This window comes from Ammospiza caudacuta, chromosome 10 (genome assembly GCF_027887145.1).
Source record: "Ammospiza caudacuta isolate bAmmCau1 chromosome 10, bAmmCau1.pri, whole genome shotgun sequence".
In the NCBI taxonomy this organism is placed as follows: domain Eukaryota; kingdom Metazoa; phylum Chordata; class Aves; order Passeriformes; family Passerellidae; genus Ammospiza; species Ammospiza caudacuta.
This window is the reverse complement of record NC_080602.1, coordinates 7,089,212-7,102,985: the sequence shown is the minus strand read 5'-3', so window position 1 is coordinate 7,102,985 and position 13,774 is coordinate 7,089,212. Positions and strand designations below refer to the sequence as shown.

Sequence of the window (13,774 nt, the reverse complement as noted above, 5' to 3'; positions counted from 1 at the left end):
CCATCTGCATAATGCTGCGTTTGGGAATGTAGCGATCCCCCCTGGCCTTTGTGGGGTAGCTTTGAATTTTGGATCCAGATTTACCTGCATTCACATATGAAAATATTGTCTTACAGCTATTTAACAGCCTGTATTAGAGCTTTCACGGGAGCAAACCCAACACTCTTCCACATCACACCCACCAGACAAGTAGGACTCTGAGGTCTCATGCCACACAGTCACAACTAACTTATATTTTCCTCCCTGCCACCAAGTTGGTTAGGGACAGTGTGGTGCAACTCCTTGGGTCTAGTGCAACAATTCCAGAGTCCAGAGATAAGGGGAAGATACAAAAAGGCTCACAGGATGTAAAGCTGTCAGCTGACAGTCCTGCCCACACTCGTCCTAGCATACAGCTGTGCCAGCAAGGCTCAGCTGGGCGAACAGCAGCTGGCCAGCCCCAGTGCTCAGAGCTCTGCCCCTCATGCTGGCAAGGAGGTGGGTGGCTGTCAGGAGCACAGCCCACCTCCTCCTGCCTGAGCAGCAGCCGGTAGGGCAGCGTGGCAGGGAGCCCAGAGCCCCGTGGCTACGGACAAGCAGCCTGGGCCAGGCTCCCACACTCAACCTCGGCCGCCGGTGGCCGGCGCTCACCGGCTGTCGTGGACGGCGTCTTGCTGGAGCTGTGGGAGCGACTGGCCGGCTTCACGGGCGACACGCCGACAGGGCTGGGCCCGGGGCCGCTCTCCTTGGCCTTGCGCTGCCATCGCGCAGGCGGCGCGTTCGGGATCAGCGTGTCCAGCTTCAGCAGCCCGTGCAGGTCCGCCTCCAACAGGAACTGCGCCGTGGTCCTGCGGGCGGGCGGGGTTAGCCGTGCCCACCGGCCGGGCTGAGCCTACTCCGACAGCCCCACCGGCCTCCCCCCACCGGACCGTGCAAGCGCTCCGGCCGCTCCTCCCCGCCAAAGCACACCCCCACTCTCCCCAGGCGCTCCTCGGGACACTCCGTCAGCCGATACGCCCTCCCTCCGCTCCTCGGGGCTCCTTGATCAGCCGGCACCTCTTCCAGCCGCTCTTTGGGGCTCCCTCCGATAAGCGACATTCTCCCTTCCCCTGCCCGCCTCACCACAGCCTCCCCTCTCGGGACTGCGCCTCCAGGCCGCCTCTCCGGCCCTGTGGCACGCTCACCTCAGCAGCGGCGCCGCCGCCGCTCGGCCGCCCCGCAGCATTTCAAACGGCGGGCGGACGGGGCCGCGCTTGGCCGCTTCACACCCACCGGCCGCGCACTGCCCGGCGACGGCCGCGCGACGCAACGCAATTGGCTGAGCCGCGGGACGGGGCGGAGCGCTCCGCGCGTGAAGTGAGGGGGCGGGACCGGGGACGGGACCGGGGACGGGACCGGGCGGGACCAGGGCGGGGCGTTCTTGCTAAGGTGAGGCGATCCGGGCCGGGGGCGCGGCGGCGCAGGAGGAACCAGGCGGGGGCTCGGGGGAAAACAGGAGTTTATGGCGGGGTGGGGGCGGTCGTGGCTGCCCGCGGCTCCCAGCCGCTCATGAGCAGGTAGGACTGGTTGGCGATGTCAGTGCTGGACAGGAGGCCCCCAGCGTGCTCCGGCGGCGGGCCCGCCTCACGCCGCGGGCCGGGCAGCACCTCCAGCAGGCAGGGCAGGACGGTCTCCTCCGGCGGCTGCTTGTTGAAGGCATGGCCTGGGGCGACATGGAGTGGACGGGGTAGGGGCTGCCCTTCGAGCTGCCCCCGGGAGCAGCTGAGTCACCCTGCCCACCCACTGGCCTGGCCGTGCTTGCTGCTTTCCTGGAGGAAGCTGCCCAGAGCACGGTGCAGCTCAGGAACGGGCGGCCAGAGTTTCTGCTTCATGTTGCTGGCTACGCAGGAAGGGGCATCGAATTGACCCTCAGACTTGAGGTGCCCTAATGCCCCATGCAAGGTGCCCAGGCTTGGTGCTGGACCCCCCCGCCTGCCCCTGGCACAGCCCTTACCTGTAGAGGGAGGGGAAGGTGCAGCGCAGCCCCAGGAGCGCTGCTGAGAAGAGCAGCGGCACCACCGTAACACTGGGGATGAGCCAGCCTGCATCGGAGGAGGAATGCCGGAACTGTAGCCTTTCCCAGAGCCACCATCTCTGAGCCCCTCGCAGCCCCCTGCCCCGTGCCCCCCTCCCCATTTCCAGCACTGTCCGCCTCTTGCCGTCAGCCGTGTGGCTCCTGCGGCCGCAGCCTCCAGCCCTGCCCCTTACCCGCATCGGCCACGGCATCAACCACAACGGGTTTGGGCCCGGCGCTCCAGCTGCCCCGGTACCACGGCCCGCTGGGCTGGGCCCGCACCTGCGCGGGGTAGCGGGAGCCTGGCCGCAGCTCCAGGACCTCTTTCCTCGCTGCTCGCGGAACCTGCAGGACCTGCGGGGCAGAGCCGAGCTGGAGGCAGGGCTGCTGTGGGCTGGCACCAAGGGGCGGGTCCCGCTTGGCCCGACCCCGCGCCTGCCGTGTGTCAGCAGCGGAGGGGTCAGCGCTGCTCGGGGTACCCTGGGCAGGCCTTGCCTTCCAGTCATGGCTGTTCTCCATGGCATAGCGGACCTGGTAGTCCAGCTGCTCTGCAGGCAGCTCCAGGGGCGGCAGCCACTGCAGGCTCAGCCGGCCCTGCGACGCTGTTGCCTGCACAAGCTGTGGGGCATCTGTGAGCACTGCTGGTGTTGGGGATAGGCATTTGTCGCTCCTGTGAAACGGGACAGGGGACACTGTGTCCCCTGTGAGCCAAGCAGGGGCTGCGGTGGCACTGGGACTCACCAGCCTGGTGCAGCCAAAAGGGCTCCTTGAAGTAGCTGAGTGTGGGCAGCATGTGGGTCCTGGTGACATTCACCAGGACAGAGATGGCACTGCCAGCCTTGGGCTGGAAGGTGCAGGCATAGGTGCCCTGTGCCCCCCTGCTTACCTCCTCGCACTGTTGCCATGCATCTTCCCTGTGGGAGGAGTGGGGAGCCAGAGTGTCTCACCAAAGCATACCCACAGCCAGCAGTCCTCCTGCTCTTCCCCAGGAAAGCTACTGCTGCTTGTAGTTGGAGGTGCAATGTGGTGAGGGGGTATGAGATTGGTGGTGGAAGGGCAGGACAGAGCAGGGCATGGGCAAGGGGCCCAGTGTGGGATATTGGGACGCAGCAGGACCAGTGGTCTCTGGGATGTGCCTGCATGGGTGCCACCTGCCTGCCATGCCCCTTACCTTGTGCCAGCCCCGCTCGGAGGTGGCCGGTAGAGGAGCTGGTGGGAGCTGTGGGGCTCTGCAGGGTCCCAGCCCCGCTCGCAGCGCACGTGCCGCAGGTCAGGGGTTCTGCAGCACAGCCCGATGTCTCCTGGGCAGGGAGAGCCAGGACAGGGAGGGGGCTGCTTCCCCTTGGCCCCCCAAAACTTGGGAGTCACACCTTGCTACAACAGGACCCCCAGCCCTGCAGCCCCAGGCGTGGGTGCCTCCCTGCTGCTGCTGCCAGCACCCTGCAGAGGGGATGGCTGCTCACCGGAGGAGTGGGGGGTCTCTGCAGCCAGAGCCTGCGACCAGGGCCCCCAGACGCCGTCCATGGAGGTACCGTCGGGCTTGCTGCACAGCTGGTACAGATGTGGTACCTCACCCCTGGCTCCAGGCCCCGGAGCACCACCCAAGTGTTGGCCTGGACCAGCCTCTGCAGGAGAGGGGCCAAGCTGAGGAGCAACTGCAGGCTCCAAACGCCCCTGCCCATCCCTGACACCTCTATGTACCTGTCCCAGTGCTGCTCATTTCAGAGGGTGCTGCCTTGGTGGAGAGAAAAATCAATCTTCTGCCTTTCAGGGAGCTGAACGAGAAGGGACTCTTCACCATCCAACACCTGGCTGGGTCCCATTCAGAGGTCCTGCTTTGAAGCCTCCGTGAGGTTTGCTTGGCAGTTACCAGCGAGGTGAGAACGTTGTTCTGAATTGTCCCCCATACTTCATACACGGTGTGTAGAGTAGGTATGTGCTTGTTCATCTCTATGTGTGCTCAGGGTCTGCCTTCATTTCTGGTTTTAGACCTGAGATTTCTAATTTCTGTCAGCTGTCTGTAGGATCTGTGGGCACATGCAGCTGTATTTACTGGCAGGTCGGGTATCTGACACTCATCTTTGAGTGCAAAGGCAGAAATTGAGACACTGATGATGTTATTTCCCAGAGTCCCAGTTTCTGCCCAAGCTGTAATTCAACAATGCAAATTATTCTGTAGAACTGAGCCTGTGTTTTCTGTTTCCTGGCTGAGTGCTTCAACTGCTGGTGTTGCTTTTTGGAACAGGAGCACCTGACTCTTTTATCTTTATGACGTGTGCCTTGATGATTTGAAAGCAGCCCTTGCTTTAATTTTCTAGTAAAAGGGCCTAAAATGAAAGCTGTGGACATTTTAGAAGTGTTAAGTAGAACACTGAATGAAATTTTTATTTTAGGCCCACAGTGAGCAGGTCTGAGGCCAGAAATTGGTGCCAGAGTAAGTGCCTTTCTGTGCTTGTGCTCTCCAGCTGTTCCTGTCCTTGTATGTTCCCCTGGACACAGTGGGAAGTGTTGTCATTTCCTGGGACTTCTCCTGAAGGCAACTGGTTTTCTTTTCAAGGTGATTCTTATGTTTCCCCTCATGGCTTCCCCAGGTGACCAACCTCCGTTCCAAGGTGTCCTGCTCTGCCATTGTCACTCTGGGAGAGCTCTCTGTGACCTTGAAGAAGGACATGGACTCTGAGGTGGATGAGGTTGCTCGGGTCCTTCTCCAGATGGTGTCCAGCTCCCCAGAATTTGTTCAGAAAGCAGCCAGTCAGACCCTGGGGATCATGGTGCAGAATGTGACTCCTGCACGAGCAATGACTGCTCTCATGGACATGGGAGTCAAGTAGGTTCTTCTTCTTTTAGTGATATTCTTCACCTTTGTGTGTGTGGGAGGGCGAAGGGATGAGACAGAGAATGGGAATGGTTGGAGGGAAGGATCCTGTATCCTGCATCTTCTATGAACTCAGTGACTTGATTCTCCAACCAACCTCACTTCTGTCCTCTCGTCACCTATTTCTGCCCTCCTGCAGCCCATCAGTTCTCAGAATCACAGAAGTGTAGAATATGGGGAGCTGGAAGGGGCCCATCAGGACCATGGAGTCCAGCTCCTGGCCTTGCCCAGAGCAGCCCAAGGGTCACACCAAGTTCCTGAGATTGCTGTCCAAATGCTCCTTCAGCCCTGTCAGGCTTGGTGCTGTGACCACTGCCCTGGGGAGCCTTTTCCAGTGCCCAACCACCCTCTGGGTGAAAAACCCTTTTTCCTGATACCCAAACTAAAGCTCCTCTGACTCAGCTTCCTGCTGCTCCCTGGAGTTCTCCCAGTCTGTCAGATTTTCCTAGATGTGGTGACTGATGGGGAAGGGAAAGTGCCTGCAAAGGCCAAGGATAGAGCCTTGTGCTTTTGTGGGCAGAGGGGCAATTGCAATTGCAGCTGTGAGCAGTGTTTGGTATTTCACAGTGCTAACCACAGAGGCCCTGGGAAAACCACGTCTCCTCGTGATGCCATTAACTTGGGAAATGAGGAGGGTCCTTGCTGGGGCGTGGAGCACATGGGGGACAATCTGCTGGGTGTGGCACAGCCTGCACAGCAGGTGCAGCTCCTGCCAAAGGAGTCTTGTATGACTGTCCTGGCTTAGAGCTCTACTTTCTATGCAAACTGATGTTTCATGTTAGCCTTTAGAAGATGAATCACTTTACAGGCACCTCTACAGGCTGACAGCCATGGGACAGTTGGAGCAAATGCTGCCTTAAATGTTGGTGCTGGGCCTGATAGTTCCCAAGAGACACTCTCTAGAGCAGGACAGCCTGGCTAAACTGCCTGCCCCCCTTTCCTCAGCTTTGCAATAGGGTAAAACATTCAGATGGATCCATTGCCAAGCCCCACAGCAGAAACAGGCTGCATTGCTGGATATTCTGCAACTTCACAGCCCACCACGTGTTTTCCCTGCATTTGTTGTTTTCCAAAGGTCTGCAGATTTGGGGATAAATGGGTGGAAAGAGCCTCAGTCCTGCTGTAGCTCTGTGTACTGGGTGTCCTCTGATGGGTCAGCATCAATTGTCCTAATTTCTAAATTATTCATATGTCATCTATTTCTTTAATCTTTCTCCGAGTAAATACTGTGAAAGAAACTGAGTATCAGACAGTGCAGGGAGACTGAATTCCTCCCTCTTCCGTGCAGGCAGGCCTAGTGTGCAATGCTACCTTTGTGTTTAGCTGAGGACAGAGCCTTGTGCAGGTGTCTGAAGGCGCAGGGAGAGCCCGGGCTCCTTCCCCCAGCAAGGGCAGGGAGCAGCTCTGGCCAAGGCCGGCGCTGCCGCTGCTCCTTGTCCCTGTGCCCAGGGTTTGCTCTCTCCTCCCCAGCAGCCGCCCCGCCCCGGTGCGCGAGTGTGCGGCCCAACTCCTCCTGTCCCTGGTGGAGAGAATTGGAGTCCCCCAGCTCGCAGGCACCCCCAGGGCTGAGAGGCTGCCACACGTGGCAGGGAAGCTTGCTCAGGACTGCCACAAGGACACAAGTAATGATCTTCATTTCACCTCCCAAAACAGGAAAACCGCTTTGTGTCTGGCTGTGAAGGTGAAACCACACAAGAGTGGAAACTAAAGGGAATATGAAGTTACCTCACGGTGTGAATAAGGGTCACAGAACCATGGAATATGCTGAGTTGGAAGGGCCCATCAGGGTCATCGAGCCCATCTCCTGGCCATGTGCAGTGACCCCAAGAGTCACTCCATGTGCTTGAGAGCATTGTCCAAACTCTTCTTGAGCTCTGTCAGCCTTGGCACTGTGACCACTGCTCTGGGCTGCCTGGGCAAATGGCTGTGCTGGGAGACCTGAGGTTGGCCAGCAAAAAGGAGCATTGCCACCTTTTTCCTGTGGCTTGAAGGATTCTTTACTGAGATCAAAGGAGCTCAGATCAGCCAGTCCAACACTTTTGTTTGGCCTTAGGTGCACAACACAAAGCCAAAGTGTTTGCTAATGTCCATCACTGAAGGATCCCAAACATCCATTTCCCATTAACTTCAGACTTTGCTAGAAATATTTCAGGGGTCTTTAGCCAACATATTCAGTCTTTCTAAACCTGTTCTGCAGATTTCTAGAATGCTGTTATCTGTGGCTTAGTGAGGTCCACATTTCTTCTTGAAGAAAACTGTGGTTTCCTACTGGCAAAATCAACCCAAACCACCAAAATCCCCTTCCTTTGGTGATGAAATTCCCATGAATAGCTGCCAAGAACACCAGAGCAACTAGCTGTCCCTGTGCATACACATAGTATAGAATAATCAAGAGGATGCATGAGGTGTTTATTCCTGGCTTCCCTGCCAGTTAAAGAAAGGCAAATTATTTTGCAATGGCAGCAAGACACTGCTAACAGGCTCTGACAACAAAGCAGATGTGTTTTGCTTGGTCTCTGGGATGCTTTGATGCCACAGAAGCACACCCCCAGTTTCAGAGTGAAATGGTATTTTTCTGTTGCCCCACATTCTCCTCTTGCCTCTTGTGTTCAGCTGACAGCACTGTGCAGTGTCAAGTGAGGTAAATCTCCCTCTTTGCTAAGTAGGCAATGCCTTCTTATGCAGGGATTGCACCTGATGAGTTTAAGGTATCAGCCTTTTCTTTTAACACTCTTCCTGTGTTTGTTCACTTTTCTTTCACTTCCTTCCTTCCTTCCTTCCTTCCTTCCTTCCTTCCTTCCTTCCTTAGGCATTATGGACAGGAGATGGTGAAGATGTTGCTCAATCATCAACAATTTACAACACTTTTGGAACAATCTCTTTCCCCCCGTGACCTGGAAGATATTCTGACAAGAATTAAGAAGAAAGTAAGTGCTGGGCAGGAGAAATGTCTCCTTTGTGCAAGTATTGCCTCTGCTAATATGAGATCAAACATACCCAATCTGTCTTTAGCTCATTCCTCTTCTGCTGAATCATTTTGCTCCTGGGAATGAGCTGTTAATCCTCAGCCTGTTCATCTGCAGACCACAAAGGAACTGATATTTTTAGGGAAAAGTGGGGTTTTGAATATTTTAAATATTGGTCACAAAGAGGAAAGGGAAAGAGGAGAAAATGGGTTTACATTTAAGAGTAACCCCCACCATGCTCTCCCTACTCTGCCCCCTGTAAAGCAATTAAGTGAGAATTGTGCTTCTGAAGATAACAGAGTCTTTGCAAAGGACACTGGAAGTAGTAGTGCCAAGAAAATTCCCAAATTTACAAAAGATGTCCAGGTCAATCCTAGTTACTACAATGACTGTCTGTCTTTTGGGAATACTGCCCTGCTGTCCAGCCATGTGGGGCTGGAAGAAGCTTGGTGAATTCAGCAGCATCCAGGGGAAAATCCTTTGTTTGTTTGGGGGGGAGGGATTTTATTTTTTCTATCGACATTATAGAAGGGAGCCTGCCTTTGTGCAGGCACAGGGAGAGTGAGTGTTGAACCAAAGCAACTTCCAACACACTGGGCCAACCCCCAAAGAGTCCAGTTTGTTCTGCTGCTTCCTTCACGAACACTCATTGCCTGCCAGTTTGCATTATTCCCATTTCTGCTCAAGACTAAGGAATTTGGGATTTTAGACTGCTATCAGTCTGGTAGCACCCATGACCTGCCTTGGGCTGTTGAAAACAAAGAGTTGGCATCGCTGAATCTCTGGTCTGTTTCATCTGTAAGTTAGGAAATGTTTCCCTAAGCCTTGGTAGCAGTGATCCTGGTTCTAACTTGTGTTTTAAACAGGGAATTTCCTGTTTTATATTCTAAAGATTGATGGGGTTTCTCTGTGTCTTTGTCGGGGATGGAAAACCAGAAGGCTGAAGGCCCATCTGTCAAGGAGCCGGTGAAGGAGAGGAACGATGGCTCAGAGGAGCCCCAGGCCACATTGTCTGCTGGCAAACGGTACTGAGCACTTTTGTCAGATGTGACAAAGCACATGACAAGCTTTACATGCCTCTTCCTCAGGAAAAACTGTCTGGCAGAGATGACCAATGCCACAGATTGTTTCCTTTCCCTACAAATGCTCTAGGATAAAAAATGTCTACTTGTGCATTGTGCTGAACACAACTTCTCTAGAGGGTTTTCCACAAAAATGGAGAGACAAACAGACACCCATTGGTGGCAGCTCAGACGATCCAGTGCAGTGGCAAGGGCAGTGTTGTGGAGGCTGGGAGAGAGCCAAGTTTCTGCTGCATGACTTGGGACAAGTAAATTCAAAAGGGGCTTTTCTTTCATCTGAGTGGAATCTTTTTCAGATGGGTGTTTTGATGAGAAATCTCAGTCTGGAAGCAAGATGCCATTCCACAAAGATGCAGTTCTCATCCATGTGCTTTGGTCTGGCTGAATCAGGGTTTTCTTACCCTCAAACAGTGCCAAGTTTGAGTAGTAAGGAGCAAAGCAATTCCTGAACAACTTCAGTCAACAGGTATCTGAATGTGGACTTTTTGCCTTGATATTCCTGTCCTCCATGTAATCTGCTTGATGGACAGCATGTTTGGTTTATTTCCCCCTGTGCTGCAATCAGCATTTAAGACAGGAATTTGCTCCTTGCTGTCTCTTCATGGCAGCTGCAGAGCTGCTTGTACCTGTTCTGCTCTGATAGCAGAGGGGATTTATTTAGCTCTGTCCTGCTCAGCAGTGGCAGGAAAGTGACCACATGCCTCAGTAGCACAGCTGGCATCTTCCTGTGGTCATGGAAGAGACAGGTTGATCAGGAGAATTGTTCCTGGTGGGGTTGTGAAGCTGTGCATCTGGTCTCTAGGGAAGCAAATGAAATGTGAGTGTAGTTCTGGGATGTCTGGCTTCTGTTTTTATCTCTGTTACTGATTTTCTGAATCGTTCAAATATGGCCCTGTTTATCTGTTCAGAATGCATCTGAGCTACTTTTCCAGATTGTCATACCTGGTTGCAGAGACAATTCTCCAGAGTGATGAGTTCCCTTATTCTAAGACACACACGTCCCATATGAGGAGGCATTTAAACTTGGCAGTAGTGTCTCTCTTTCTCCACAAAGCAAAGTGACCTGTGTGCTCTGGCAGCCATCTGAAGATAGATCAGATGCATCTCATCCTTGGCTTTCCTGAGTGAGCACTGGTGAGAATGTCACTTGCAGATTGTCTCCTGTAATGATTGTCATGAAGTCCATATTGCTCTTCAGACCATCATGAGTTTCCAGCTTGAAATGACATAATTAGGAAAGCTGCTCAAGATGTTCTGCTCACAATTAACTGCAGGTATTGTCTGTGGCTGCAGATCTCTCCACAGAGAGCAGCAGGCATAACTTTGCCAGGCATTTTTCTGGGGAAGGCTGTGAGAAGATCAGAGAAATGAATGAGAAACAATTCTTATCTTCACTTGCTGCACCTGTTGTTGTGAACACGTGGAATGTGTTATGGAGATTTCTTTACCAAAGGGTAATTTCTTAGTTGACCTCTGGTGATGGTGTTTTGGATTCAGTTGCCCAATCTGGTCTGTCTGTATTGATGCCGAATTTTGCCCCAAAAGGCGAGAATAACTGCTTAAGAGACTCAGCCTAAGTCAGATAAGCAGGAGGTATTTTATTACGACGCGTCGGAGAAATCACGAAGTGGATTTCTGAGTTCACATAGCAAAAGCAAGCCTTATATACAATTTTGGGTATAGGATTACATCAGATCAGATACATAATCATGCATATTCATATGGGGCGTGGTGTAGGCGGAGCGTAGGTGGAGACATCTCTTTTGGGGAATTTTCGGGTGGTCGTTCCTGTTGCCTTCATCATAGACGGGGTCTTTCCGATGACTCTTCCTCTTTAAACTTTTGAACCTCTTCCCTAATTTGGTCAATTCCCGGTGTACTTGGCTTGGTCTCTATGGCTTGGCAAAGTTCTTAGGGTCAGTTTGACATTGTTGGCTCTGAACATGCTTAGCCCATCAGTTCCCCCTATCCCTATCTCCTTCCTGTCATTGTGTTTCATGCTTTAGCTGATTAATTGCTCTATGTGTTTCCTAATACTATGCCTTCTTCAAATGCCTCACATTCTATGTTTTAACTCATTATTTCTTGGAGGCTATCTGCTTTGGGGCTTCATTCCCCCCTTTTCTTATAGCTTACGAATTCTTTCGTCAAGTTCTGGTCCCACAGGACGCTGATAGGCTCGTGCCATTGCCCAAATCATTTGGGTCCTCTTCATTATGCCCCTTAGTCTCCACCACAAACAAATGTTTGTAAGAGTTAGTAATAACAAAGCTATAATTACTACTAGCATTGGGTGCACCAGGTAATGGAAGACCTGTGTAGCTGTTGGGGAGTATCCTGTAAAGATGTCCCACCAGTGATGCTGGCCTACTTGTTCTACTTCGGTCAGGACGTTCTTTATCCTTTCTGAATTGTGTTCTATCTGCCATACCATTCGTTTAGTTGTTTGATTCACCTTTTGCACCAATTTCTTTACTTTAGGGTGTGCAAGCATTGCTTTGAGAATTTTGACGTCCATCCCTATTTGTAATTTCGGTATCTCTTGATATAGGTTGAAATTTGCGTTAATTAGCTGTTGGGTAGTTATTGGGACAGTGTAATGAAAATCACAACCTATGATCTTGGTAAAGTTGCATACACAAAAGTTAGTATTGTTAGTCTCTTCTAGGCAATTATCTATAGTGACGTTGTCACAAGCTGTCCTTACGCAAGCACACCCATTTCCTATATAGTAAACTTGTGATTGTGTTCTATCATGCGGAAGCATTTCTAAGGTACATACACTATTTTCAGCATCTAAGCATAAATCTTCGGCTTCTACCACAGCATTTTCGCAAACATAGCCTAATTGTCCTCTAGGGATGCATGCTTCTGTGCTAACCGATTGCCACTTATTTTTGGTGTAATCATAACTGGCCCAGACGTTATGGTTTATTGGCCTGACAATGACATCTTGATGTATTGTCCCTAAAGTGAGGATGGGAAAGATACCTCTTTCCTCTGCCGCACTAATGGTGAGGACATAAGCTTCAACGTGTTCTTGTTGAGGTTCGTAAGTGAAGTTTACTAATTGCCACCAAGCTTGATGGTCCCTTTCAAATCGTGTAGTATGATTGTCCTTTAATATTGTTTCCCTTATTTCTTGAGGTAATATACCTGCCGTTCCTTCTCTCATTATTCCTGCCGCTACTGACTGTACCCATTGTTGCGTCTGAGAGCATTGGATAGCGAGTGCAATGTCTTTGCCAAGCTCCCCTGTGTAGTTAGCGAGCTTCACAAAATCCTCTGCAGTGTGGTTCGCTACCATGGTTAGTAATTTCACCACTAGCGATTGTGTTTCAGCTAATGTAAGCATGGATGTACTGAGAGGCACCTTAAGCTTTCCTAAGCTCGATGTGACGGTACTTAGATCGTTTACTAATACCTCTTGATCTATTGTGTTTACTATGCCAAATCCGGTGCCAATCCACCCACTTAGATCTCTTTTTGTTTTTCTGTGATGAGACCTTGTCGCTAGCCATGCATTCCATCCCTTAAGGCTTTGCTGTATAAATGGTCGGCAATCCTTTTGCAAATAAGTAATATCGGTGTGAATTTGCACCTTTTTTCAGGGAATAAGTGGGGTCTAACAATAATTTTAGTTCGTTAGATTTTCTTATCACCTGAGGCCCTATAAAGGTTAGGTTGTGTACTGCTTTACACTCCACTGGTAGGGTGGTTTCTTGAGGCAAGTCTAGATCTGGATACAATGGGATCATGTCTTCTGGTAATTGTATCCTATAATCGACAGCACGCCCGAGAGCACGCCCGAGGGAGCTAATATCCTGTCCCAGTGTTTTCAACTCCCTTTCACATGTGAACGTCATTGACTGATCCAATCTAAATGCCATCTCACACAGTGCTTTTCCTCCCTCAGGACCACTAGATATTACAATTTCTCCCGGAGAATGGAGAAGGGGGTGAGGGTCATAGGTTATGTTTTGAGGGCGTAGCTCCCCAAGTGAATCTTCTCTATAAATCACCCCCTTTATCGGTTGTTGTGATCCAGGTGGATCCTCCCTGAAGTCGCTCCACTGACATGAAATTGGGCCTTTTTGCTGGATCCAGACTGTGGGCCTGCCCATTTTCACTGGACTAAAGGTAATTAGGTTATGTTTAAAGGCTGGCATCAAGGGTTTAATTGTTAATACTAGCCGCCTTGTTTTCCCTTCCTCTGGGTCAAGTTCTCGACACCCAATTTGGACTTGGTCTCCCTTGTATGCTACCATGGAGGGCTGATCCCACACTTCACTTGCATATGGCTGATTGTTACGTAAGGCATAAACCTCGAAATAGGGCCCTCTCGTTCCCAACTCTGGGTGGATACACTGGTGCGCATGAGACCATGGGTCTATTGGGGAAGAGTCTTGGGGAAGCACTATACTTATCATTAGTCCAATGATCAGGGTTGTGAAGATCTGAGGTGGAGTCAGGATCATGATGTCTGCTCCTCTTTTTTATTCTCCGGAGCTTTCTTGACTCGTGAGTAATGGATCCACGTGGGTCGCTCCTTGATCCGAACCGCAGTGAAGGTAGTCAGCAGTACTTGGAAAGGTCCCTCCCACTTCTCTTGTAGGGGTTTTCCTAAAAGATTCTTAACATACACCCAATCACCGGGATTAAACGGATGCAATTTGCAGTCGGGTTGTTTAGGTTGGTGCCCTATCACCACAGTAGCATTCTTATCAAACTGTTTCCCCACCGTAATTACATAATCATAAATATACTGATTACCGATTTGGTCTATAGCGTCCCCATTTACAACTTGCATAGCATAAGG

The 13,774-nt window shown here is 51.6% G+C and overlaps 1 protein-coding gene across 1 annotated transcript; it reads right to left on the bottom strand.

The window, feature by feature from the left end:
• Nucleotides 1–1,478: 1,478 nt before the first annotated feature.
• On the bottom strand, nt 1,479–3,980 carry LOC131561692 (thrombopoietin receptor-like). The gene is given in 10 exon segments (XM_058811067.1): nt 1,479–1,681; nt 1,763–1,854; nt 1,973–2,060; nt 2,227–2,386; nt 2,528–2,670; nt 2,774–2,946; nt 3,204–3,333; nt 3,496–3,589; nt 3,592–3,657; nt 3,903–3,980. Coding segments are annotated over 10 exon segments (1,227 nt in total).
• Between the last annotated feature and the right edge of the window lie 9,794 nt (nt 3,981–13,774).